This window comes from Mugil cephalus, chromosome 20 (assembly GCF_022458985.1).
Source record: "Mugil cephalus isolate CIBA_MC_2020 chromosome 20, CIBA_Mcephalus_1.1, whole genome shotgun sequence".
NCBI lineage: Eukaryota > Metazoa > Chordata > Actinopteri > Mugiliformes > Mugilidae > Mugil > Mugil cephalus.
This window is the reverse complement of record NC_061789.1, coordinates 14,715,339-14,727,412: the sequence shown is the minus strand read 5'-3', so window position 1 is coordinate 14,727,412 and position 12,074 is coordinate 14,715,339. Positions and strand designations below refer to the sequence as shown.

General features: G+C 40.7%; 1 protein-coding gene and 1 long non-coding RNA gene across 7 annotated transcripts in view; one reads left to right on the top strand and one right to left on the bottom strand.

The window, feature by feature from the left end:
* Positions 1 to 12,074, top strand: part of LOC124997507 — an 85,285-nt gene that overhangs the window by 71,098 nt on the left and 2,113 nt on the right. Inside the window, exons 3-4 of the long non-coding RNA XR_007110977.1 lie at positions 9,867 to 10,378; positions 10,472 to 10,533. This is a non-coding gene — a long non-coding RNA (uncharacterized LOC124997507). The remainder of the gene's footprint in view (positions 1 to 9,866; positions 10,379 to 10,471; positions 10,534 to 12,074) is intronic.
* The window catches only part of LOC124997505 (RNA binding protein fox-1 homolog 3-like), a 344,102-nt gene continuing 334,052 nt past the window's right edge, over positions 2,025 to 12,074 (bottom strand). For all 6 annotated transcript variants that reach the window (XM_047571256.1, XM_047571253.1, XM_047571257.1 and 3 more), the window contains 3 exons: positions 11,789 to 11,847; positions 9,280 to 9,358; positions 2,025 to 7,185 (listed from right to left, as the gene is read on the bottom strand). In XM_047571256.1, coding sequence (XP_047427212.1) covers positions 7,141 to 7,185; positions 9,280 to 9,358; positions 11,789 to 11,847 — 183 coding nt within the window. In that variant the 3' untranslated portion in view covers positions 2,025 to 7,140. The remainder of the gene's footprint in view (positions 7,186 to 9,279; positions 9,359 to 11,788; positions 11,848 to 12,074) is intronic.

Genomic DNA, 12,074 nt, shown 5'->3' with positions numbered 1-12,074 from the left:
AGTTTGTGGCTGGTTTGACACCGCTGCCGCGGCGCCACTTTGTTCGCCTCCCGTCTTCCCTCGCCAGCCTCAGTAGAGGGACTCCTTCTCGTCGTCTTCTTGTGTTATTTTCTTAAAGCTAGTTCTCCTCTCTTCGTTGTTTTCATCTGTGATGTCCATCAATACTGAGTACAGCTCTTCATTTTGTATTTACTGGAAACAGGGAGAGAAGTGGGGAGACTGGTAAATATGCAGAATGCGATGTTTCTGACAAACAATGAGAGGTGCGGTGGAAAAAAAAAAGTGCGTGTGGAGCGGCTGATTGCAAGTTTCTTTCTGAATAAGTTTTATAGGTGAGGACCATGTCACAGAAAGTGTTTTAGAGAGACAAATACAAGAAAATATATGAGGTAATCTATGGAATAAACAACACGCTATCTTTAAAGGCCTCCCGCCCCAACATTCCCCCTCACATCTACGGTTGAGTGTTCACTGTCACAGCAGGGAAAGTTCACAATGTACGGTTGACACGGCGACAGAGTCAAAACAACCTAAAGAAGACGTTTTAAACTCGGCTGCGAAAAGTTTGAAAGCTGAGAGACGACCGCTTCATCGAGTTTCCATCCCGCTCTTGTAATGTGGCATAAAAGAAGCGGGAGCAGAGGCCTTCCGCCTACCAAAACTAGTGCTACCGCTCTCCCCAGAATAAAGATCAGAGCGCGCTGTAATCATACAAGGGGAGATCGGTGGTTTGGCAGTGCAACGTGATCGACATCTCAGTGCAAAGGGGGGCTGGATGAAGGCGGAGGAGGAGGAGGGGGGTGGGGTGCACGGGTGTCGGGGGCAAGCAAGACAAAGCGAACGTCCCAGGACCCTCGTCATGACAGATGCTCGCTAATTCGGGGTGATCTTCAGTAGCTCCGTGGAGCTTCTGATGAAAAAATAAATACGTTGGGAAAAAAAAAAGAGAGGAGGCTTTAATTTCAAAACGGCTTTGTAGTGCGTTACCCCTCCTCCCTGAATTCCAGCCCAGAGAGACAAACAGTCAAACAAGTGGCGCGCTCAATCAGCATCCGCCCCGCCTCCCTCCTCCCTCCCCCCTGCTGTCTTCCTCTGGCCCAAGCCTTTCCACATCCTCTATCTGTTCTGTACGTCAGATTCACTGAGCTTCCGCTAGGGACTTGCCATACAAAAATATCCACACGCAGTCTTGGAGCTCAGCAGGGAGGGAGCACAATAGCGCTGTAGCTACATATAGTCCTCACTGACAGGCAGCCTAGAACTGGAAGGACTGCAGACACAAATATATTAATCACCACGGACGTGGAGGACTCGGAGCAGGGTTAGCTCAGGTATTGGAGCCTGCACCGCTTTCCGTCTCAGGTTGTGCGCTGAAACCTGGTAGTAGTGAGCCGTGCAGACTATACTCAGGACTGGAGATAATATGGTGGTGGTGAATGGAGTTTAGCTTGGTTTTCCTTTTAGCATTTACATTTAGAAATACTTCCATTTTGTTGTCACTTCACTTTAGACATTGTGCTCAGGTCGGCTGATCCAGGGCATTTTCCCATTACGGATACGTGCTGAATAATTAGTTCTGTTGATGTCATTTTTGTTAGGCAAGAAGCTACGGTAGTGCAATCAGCTGGATGTTTAACCAGTATCATTTTTTTTTTTTTTTTTTGTATAAATTTTAGCACGAACTCATGCACAGTTGCATCATACTTAACCATGCTTATTAACATATTCGCGGCCATTTTTATACCACAGTTTTTCAAGGCTGTGGCTAAGCTAGCCGTACCAATCCAACCAATGACAGAGCCATAAATGAGAACAACACAAGCCTGAAACAATAGGGAGATGCAAGCAGAGAAGGATGAATTTACAGAGAATCCTTCCAATTAGAGAGTTATATAGAGTGCAACTATCTGCATGACCAGACACTAAAAAACTAAAAACAAGCACAGATATGAATAAATAAATAAACCAATCTAATGTAAAATCTTTAAATTGACACCATCGACATCTATGTGTGAAGGCAGACATTCTGTTCTTATAACTGCTTTATTCTGACACTCAGAAAACAATCAGAGATTACTTATATGTCACATGTTTGACAGCAAAAATAATTCATAAATAAACAAAAGGGTCATAAGAGTATACTTTTACCTATGAAATGAACCCAAACAGAAAAGTACTTCACACCTTTCAGACAATATATTCTCATTATAGAAATTACATAGAATTCAAGAACAAGTTCAGTTGAATTGAAAATACACAGATAACCCCACTTCATATAGGAATACATATAAAACAGTTACTCAGAGAATCGTGATATAGCGTGTGTGTATATATACATTTAAATGTATTTACAAGTACTGTAACTTTTTTGCTCGGTTTTCTTTTGTACAAATACTCTAGGCAGGATAAATAAATTCACCTGCCAGCTTATCAGGGCTTAGTGAATATAAATGACGGATGAGGATTTTTTTTATTTTTTTCTCTGCTGATATGTATCTCAACACTATCAATAAGTACAAACAAATGTTTGGATCAGATAGAGGTCTGGTTGCATATTAAGCTGGTTATGGAATACAACAAAAGCAAATGAAAACCAAAAGGAGTGTTATAAATTCACATTTAAATTGCTTTTGACTTATGGTAAGCGTAATAAAATCTGCTCAGACCTCTACAATACTGACTGCCAGGTATGTGCATGTTACATCTTGAACATTTAAGCCTTGATAAGCTGACACTGAAACAGTTAAACAATGCTAAGTTAAACTATGCTAATTTAATGTTTTTTCTGTAAACTGTAGACAGACCCGTTCAGACTGAGAGATGACGACACTCGTCCCAGTAATAACATCACAGTTAGAGAAAGTGTCTCGGTCATGTTGGAAAAGGTGATGAAGTTATTAGCTCTAAGTTGACAATGAAGAATTAAAAAAGAAGACTATTCGAGTGACTGAAATGTTTTAGTCCAATAAATTAACTTGGGGACTGCTGCTGCGTCCTTAATCACTTTTACTACGTACTGCCGGTGCCCTCACAAAGGGCGTGTAATTTGGACATATCTCGTCAAATCACTGCACCTCTAGTTTTAACCCTAAATTTGAATATTGTTGCCAAAATGGTTATTTTGTAAAATTGTATAGTTGATACTCTCTCTGCAAATCACTCATGCTGAGAGTCGGGGTCAGAGTAATCAGAAACTGATTTGTATAATGTCAGTAGTAGTTCGGGTTGTTGTAGATTTTTATTTGACATAGTGTTGCCTTTAAATGGAATCGCGTTTACAGCCTTCACAATAAACGTCCATATGAACAGCGCCCTCTTGTGGCATCCACAACCTTGTAAATGGCAATTCTGAGATCTGAGTGTTGGAGGTGGATGGTAAATGAATATCGTAAAATAGTCTTTGTAATATTATAATATACAGTATATATATCCTATCGTTACAACTTACATTTCCGACATTTAGTTAACTCGTTGTTAGCTTGCAGTTGCCTAGAAACGGTTTTCTCATTACTCATGGCTAATGTTAGCACTTGGAAACAAAAAATTTGTGAACACAATTTCCCACGTCCTCCCTCACGAGTTCCATTTGAAGGCAGCATATGTTTTCCTAATCTATGATAATAATTACATTAGTAATTAGTCTGTGTTAGCACGCTCACTATTTGAAAGATTCACTTTGGATTTTTCGTATTGAAAAATTATTCCTAATTTAAAGTTATATGCTCTTAATTTTTGGCAGATTATACATTTGAGAGAACAAATTAATACTTAATATTGGCTTTGTAACATTTGATGTTAAAATATGTATTCAGAGAGATCGTGTTCATGAATGCTTGATGGACGATATAAATGATTTACAGTCAGTCCTGCCATAACTTAGACCATCGTGTTTGATTTTACAGATTGCGGTGATGTTGGTTCGGACTGAATGACGCTTTAACATGTGTCCTATTATTTTATTATTATTTTGGTCTCGATTACAACTTGGTCAGCTTTGTATTAATTAGATTAGACACTGTATTTTTTTTGAAAAGCATTAGCTTGAGCAATTCTTCTGGTTGATTTTATTTAATTCACTAAAAGGTGAAACATTATCACTTAATGAAGAAATTTTGAGGTCAGGTCTTCATTGCTACTGATGTATTTACATGAGATTAGTCTGGAGACTGTGATGTTATTACAGGGACTTTGAGTGAAGTCATGCAAAGCTTACTGCGAACTACAGTACGTTAGCAAACTGCATTCACGCCCCCCTCATCCTCTCCTCCCTCACACACTCAAACATTCTAATGCATATATATGTATATATAGCATGTAGGCACACACATTCAAAAAAAAAAAATGTTTATTCCAGTCTAGCTTACTAATAGTGACCACTAACTGAACACCCACACATGTGCTCTGCTGCAGAGCTTTTATGAGAATTTGAAAATGGTAGAAATAATATTAAAGTTAGTTTTGCCTCTTATAAAATCACCAAACGGTGCGCTGCGTACATACTAGCATATAAAAGGAAGAACAATGTTTGTTTACCCACATAAAGATTTTCTCATGAGATAATGGGGTCATTTTCTTTTCTGCCTTTTTTTTTTTTTTTTTGATATACAACATTACTCTATATGATTTTAACATCTCGACTAAACGTAACTAGCTGCATATGATACTTTTTTTTTATAAATATGTTACATCTCAGAAAGGATCGGAAAAAAAAACAAATAAAGTGCAACAAACATTTCTTTTGAGATCACAAACACTTCTGTGAGTACATATAAATTAAATATTATTGGCGATAGCTTTGAGTCGTATTTCCATAGCTGTGCTCGAGTCTTGACAGCTAACAGGAGCTACACACAGATTTTCTTTAAAACCCACCTCACGTAGCACGACGCTTTAATAGAAGCCAATGCAGTGACTGTATGTCGACTAAGAGGAGAGCACGCCTGCACTCTACACACATTTACATTGTGTCTCCTAACTCCTGGGTGCTTTTAGATAATATCTTCCTGTACTTGTGTGTGTATACGGTGTAAAATGTGTTATACAGTATATGTCTACATACATATATATATAATACAGAAGTTTTAATAAAGGACAACAGTACAGTCTTGTGTTATCGCCCTCTATCTGGGTCTCTGCTTAAATAAAAATCAGCTCTTTGTAGAAAGCTACGACAAATACGACAAACCTGCTGGTTGTGTTGGAAACTGTCCTGCCTGCTGAGAAGTGAATAGCACTGTATCCTAGTTTGTGAGTTTCAGTTATCATATCCTGAGGTAAAACATTTTGTGCAATGCCTAAAAAAAAGAGACTGGTGACTCGCAGAAGAGCAGCCTTCTGCCAGGTTCACCCTCCTCGGTGCTGTGTCATTACTGTGTGTGTGTGATAGATACAGTACACTTTGTGTACACATTTATCCGCGGTGTGTTAGTGAGGATGTGCAACCGTGCCTTCTGCAAATTCGGTTCATGTGCAACTATTTTGTTTGGGGGATACCTGCACACTGCAGTGCACCTTTGGATTCACTCATTGGGTTGGTGAATAATTTGGTTGGTTTTGTTGAACGTAAATTTTTAAATCAAATAAAGAGAATAAACAAATTCGGACCTATCAGTTATTGAAGAGCATTAATCCGTTACATCATTCAGAAATGTCACCTACAAGATTAGAACCAATAATACTAAAAAAAAAAAAAAAAATAATAATAATTCTACCAGTTCCCACTTGTAAAACCAGAAGTAAATTTTTGTATTCAGGGAACTATTTAACCTGTTCACATGTTGTGTTAGGTTTTCTGTGGTTATGGAGGAGCTGTAAGGAGCCCATGAAAAGACCAGCAGTGATGTGGCATTAAGAGACAATGGAATAATAATGAAACTCTGAGTTTTAATGACGATGTTACGTGGCAAAGTACTCAAAGCTGAACTAATCTCAACTTTGAAGCAAAAACCAGTGGGAGTGAAATTCCTCATGCTGATAGAGGATTTGGAACGTTGGGTGAACCCAGAATAAGCGGCGGCGCCATAGTTGGTATTTTCTTTTCAAACACGGAGCAGCGACGGCGAGGAGAGCTAACCCTATCTGTTCGATAGCAATTTTTTCTTTATGTTCTGCTGCTAGAGACCAGCTGTCAGCTACAAAGAAATGGGCAACGAGCGAAATGCTTGATATGTGAAAGAATAAAAATAATTGAATTCTTTGTGGTTATCTCAGCTTAGAAAAAAAAAAAGACCAAGCGGGATCTAATAAAAGACGAGTAACCGGTAGAGTGACTTTAAGGAGCTTAAAATGCGGGTTCTGTTTGGACTGTGTTCACTTTGTCCTATATAATATTTTCGTACATGTAACACCGCAAATCATAATAGTGGCACATGAACGTAGAGTGATTTGCAGGAGCCTGGGCTGGCATATGAGTAGTGTGAGTCCAAGAGACAAGTCTGGCCTTTATGACCCCTTTTACACTGCATGCTGTCATACCACATAGTACAGCTTGTAAGGCTCCACTGCAGGTGCACAACAACAGTAGGACACTCCAATGTTTAAATAAAAAAAAACAAAAGCAATCAGAGCAGTGCCGTCTTTGAACTAAGAATTACCGAGGCATGTTAGTCAGCGTTATTTCTCTCAGCGTGTTAAAAGTTAGAAAAGTAATTAAATGGGATGCATCAGCAATCAGCATCAACCTGATTCCTGTTTGTTGTGAATACAATGATAGAAATGCCCCAGTATATTCTTAGTCAGATGACAGCGGCTGCATACACACACCTCTGAGCATGCACCATGCGTGCTGCAGTAGGCTCACATTGGTTATGGTGACACAGCACCCATATACAGCAATCGAGATAATGCACATGTGCATAAAACTTTCCAAAGGAAAACCGAAAGCACAAAATGAATACAAAACAAGAGCAGACCAATGATGACATCAAAAAGGGTTGTTGTAGAAATATCTGGTAGAGAGGGTGTCAGGGGGAGGGCTCAGCATGTGGACCTGGAAGCTTTTAGTTTGATTTAGTCTCCACCAAGGACCGGGTGTTCGCTTGTATTGTGTTTTTTTTCTTTTTTTTTTCTTAAAGATAGTTTTTTTTTTGTTTTTGTTTGTTGGGGTAATGTCTCTGTCTTTTCTCGCTTTTTTTCTTTCTTTTAGTAGGGAGTGAAGCGACTGTACCCTCCTCTGTAAAGGCTAGCCTGCAACATCAAAGATGAAAAAGTACCAATCAGTATTCAGGTGACAGCTTTAGTCGGTTTCTCTTTCTCCACAAATTTCCTTCCTTTGACGTTATTGGGTTTTCAGATTACACGGACGGGTCGTGGATCGGATTGAGAGTTAGCCAATAATTGCATACACTCCAAGTGTGTGTTAGGAACAGGGTCATCAGGAGTTAAAGATGCTTTTATTTTTTAACAGCTGAGAATCACAGAGGAAATCATTTGTATTTTTGCAGTAAAATCAGAGAAACCCTGGACGTGAGCTTACTTCTTTTCAGTAATTAAATAAATTAAATTTCACATTTTTCTTTTTGTTTTTTGTTAAAAGAAACTTCTTTTTAGTGTCGTTACAGAATCAACCAAAGTAGAAAAGTTCAGAGAGGTTTAATCACAGCTCCTTTTTCAAGTCGAGCCGAGGTGTCTGCACCTTTCTAGCGGGGCTAACCACCACAGGATATTAGCCCTTAGATTTAGCACCATGCTCAAGATATCTAGGGCAGACACACACACAGCATGCAAGTGGGCCTACGCATGCACACCTGCACATGCACACACAGTCCCTACTCTCATCTTCTGGTGGCTCTGCTGCAATTAGCAACTCCAAAGGCTACTGCATGTCTTCAAAGGCTAATTTTGCCTAATTTTGGGGAGCCCTCTTGCTTCTACAAAACTTTCATCCGTATGAGATGCTTCTGTAAGCTGGAAATGAGTAAAGAATATTCCCAACCTCAACCTCAGAGGAACTAATTATTGTATAGCTTTTAAATGCAAAAATGTCTCCTCTCTGCTGGAGAACCATTAATCAAATATGATTAAAGAATTAGCAACCGAACTGGTCTTTTCTCTTTAGCTCAGGAGTTTATTAGATGTTGGCCTCAGCACAGCCTGTCTCCCAGCAGCCGGGGCCATTTGTTCAACATCACACAAACCCACACGCACACACCCTCTCGAGTCTTTGTTAGCTCCCTGAGCTCCCAACACACACAACATTAGCCCTGTTATTTTTAGGGGCCAGATCCTGTCTTCTATGTTCATTGAAAGGACGATTAAAGTGTCAGAGAAATGGAAGGAAATTTGGAGGGAAAAGAAGAAAGAATAAAAAACATTCAAGCACATTTTTTAATTAAGTAAATGAAGAGGGAAAAGAAATGTCTTAATTAATGAAAGCTTTTAGCTAGCAGCTGCACCGGGGAACTGTACGCCTTTTTTTTTTTTTTTCTTCTTCTAAAATGTTGTTGAAAAATTGCATGCATGCCGGAATGGTAAATTTGAGTCATTTCTCAAGCAGAGAGCACGCCTCCGATCAAGCTAGTGGGCGGGAGAGGAGGCCGAGACAACTCCCTCCCTCTGTCTTGCTCTCTCTTTCATGTCCCACGGCACGCTGCTGCATGCATTTGATGGTCCTTAATCTCTAGGTTTGGTCTGTGAGCCCGGTCCCATCCCCTCGTCATCAAAAAACAAAAACCAAAGAAAAGGAAAAAAAAAAAAAGAGATGCTCTTTTATTTATCGTCACTTTTCATCTTTGATGTTACAGTAGCTGCAAAAGCTAGCTAAAAACAGACATTAACAATTTAACTTCATCCCTTCAAGTTTGGTTTGGCTAGATGGGATAGAAAAAACAGAAAGATGATCCGACTCACTCTGTAGAGAGTTGAGCAGTGTAGAATGAAAAGAAAACGTACTTGTTATGTAGGATGCAAAGTTTGTGTGGAAACGGGAAGAAAAAAAAAGAAACACTGCAGTGATCGCTCATTCTCATGTCAGGAGGAACTGGTGTCAAATCATTATAGCGTGAGGTGATAATAAACGTATGTTTATAGCACTTAATGTCTGAGCCAGTCTCCACATGCCGGGGTTTCATAGTACTGCTCAGCTCCACTAGAGTGTGCCAGATAGCATGACAGAAACTAAATCAGTTAATGAATAACACGTAAATAAAAACCAGTGACCACTGTGGTCTCTGGTCTTTACTTTGGAGTGTGAGTCCTGTGTGTGTGTCTGTGCCAGCTGGTGTCATGATGTTTGAGACAGGGTGCAGACAGGAACGAACGGGCGGAGTCTCATCGACTTACCATGGTCCCCACACTGTATGTGGCGGCAGGGCCAATCGTGTGGTGGTAGGGGTCTGCTGTTGCATAGACTCTGCCATAGCTGCACGACGGGAGGCACGGAGAACACAGTCATTGATCTATCATTGACGACTAGGGCAGAACATTTATGCATGCTTGTTTAATGCTCAACCCCTCAAGTCAACTCTTTCAAGTCTCTAACACAATCAATTATTCCCCTCCTCAGCCTCCTGGGCTTCCTACATTATACAAGGTGGTTCAAAAAGGGGAGTTCAAAGGTTGGTGAATTATACTTGTCTTTTCATTGTCATCTTGATTAGGTGGAGGGAATAGGTAATGAGCAGAGAGACACAGAAAGGGAAGGATGTAGAGAAAGAAACACAGTTGGAGCTGGAGGGCTTGGTCTCTCACCCTGTTCTTGTTTACCCAGGCTGCACACTGGGCTCACGCCCCTGTCTTTTCATTGTTGCTGGTTTGGAACTAATCCTTCCAATTTCCTTCTGAGACAGGACAAGATGTGTCTGCCTTATTTATTTATTTATTCTACTTCACATATTCCTCTATTTACTTTGCTTTTTTTTTTTTCTCAGCGCTTGCTTGCAAATGAGGGTCTGCGCGGAGCAGATAAGGCACACCCAGCCAAGGACTGAGGGCACCAAATCAACCAGGAATAAAAAAGTGGCGAGAGGAGGAAATTCTCCTAAAGGAGACAACAAGACATACGGCGTTCATGCCTCTCGCGTGAGCTAGACTGACTTACATAAGATCTAAATATGGCTCGGCCCATTTAAGTCTGGCAGCACCCAAGGTCAGTGAGCAGGACGTGAAATCTGAAGGGCTTTCTCGGCTCCTTGGGGAGGAGGCCGGTGCCGTGAGATGGTCAGGGGAAGTCTCCGTGGTCCTCTTATCTTCAGTGAGCAACGAACCCCACAGGCCCTCTAAGGCTAATATATCTACAAAATGACTCTTACCAGAGTGGCACCGCTGATGACCAGCAGGTCAAACCACCCCATACAATGTCACAGAGCTGATTGGAAGCCAGCAGGATCTCTACAATGTGACTGGCTCCTCACAGGGCCTCTTTGATACATCAGACTCTCTGGTATGAACTCTGTTTAGTTACTTAAAGAGCTTTGGTAATGCAGCCTGTGAGCACTGTAGGCTTTTCGGATAATAAATGTTTCATATTTTGCAGGGGTTTCACACGCCTTCCACAATCCTGGTGACCTCTTTTTTATGACTGGCTGACTGCTGCGGGTAAGTCTGATAAGGCATTGCTGAGACAATACCGACAAACCCCTATTGATCCAATGGGCATGACCGCTTATTCAAAAGGAAACAAACAGACAAAGCAAAACAAACAACTTGGGGCGAATTATATTAAATCTCGGGGAAAGTATAGGCAAGAGAAACAGGAATTAAATCACTCCTAGAGAAAAAAAAAAAAAAGAAAGGAAAAAAAAAGCCGCTGTCCAATTTCTGCTCTCGCCGAGCACGGCTGCTCATAATTCGAGCTGCGGCGAGGCCTGATAAATCTTACATTATCGATATGATCTTCAGGCTCTCAGGCAGGGTGTACGTTATCACAAGTGACATGCTCAATCCTTCCCAGATTAGATTCCCAAACCAGCCCACATCCCGGCTGACAACGGCTTTCAGGGGCCGAAATGAATCAGCGACGCCTCCTCAAACGGAGCACACCTGAACCAGAGTGACATCACTCAGAAGTGATAGAGTTCCTGCCGGTCCATCTCCCCCTCTCTCTGTCTCTCTGCCTCTCTTCCACAGACCTGAGGCCATTCATAAATACGGCAGTGATATACCCACTCTCCCATCACAAGCACAGAGTCACGACATATATCACAGCTTTTCTCATTGAGTCCAACAAGGTTAGTCTTTTTTTGGTGTTCTTTAGCTCCCAGCTATAAAGAATATAGAGGTTTGCCTAATAGATAAGATAACGTGAGAGGAAGAAAACCTCTAGAAAGCCAAAATAACCTGCATAGAATATTATAAAATACTGCCGCCATTCATCATGTACTATCACCATGTCTATATTTGGCCTGTAGATGTTTTTTGGAAGGAAAACTCTAATTATTTAAAGAAAGAAAAAAAAACATTTGGTGACAAGATGTATTGAGACTTATACTTCCTCTCATTTGACAGCCTGCGGGATCAACTTGTTGCTTTAAATCACATGAGCAAAGACAGGTTGTCGAACCCAGGATAGATGTGCATTATCTATTTTTAATGTATTTAATGTGTTTTATCAGTATTACATCCAATTTCTGCTCTCTGCTCCTTTAGAACAAATCTGTAGCACAAGAAGCTGCTCAAGATATTTTCATTTTAAAATCGAAAAGTCTATAAAATTGCACGGAATGAGGCGGAAATGTGTCTAGAAATCACATAAAAATTTCTAAAAGTAGCAAGTCGGACCCAGGATTTCAAGATGTATGACATGTATTTATTAAACAAGTTTCTTTATTAAAACTGAATGGGAGGTTCTCACCTGTCACTGTAAGCAGCGGTGGTGGTGGGCTGGGCAAATCTGTACGCTGCATAGCCACCCTGCAAACATACCACAGTGTTAATCAATGATTAAGCACAACCTGCGCAGAGAAAGGTTAGATCTCAGAGAACACACAAGAAAATACGACAATGCAGTTGATACAGCTCCAAATTGACTTAGTTAAATGTCACCACGTTGTGTTTTGGTCACCAGCCCCCGTCCGCCTACTGCAGGTTCCCTTACAGGCAGCAGAGGGTGCTGTTTGATATATCGTGCGTTACGCAGG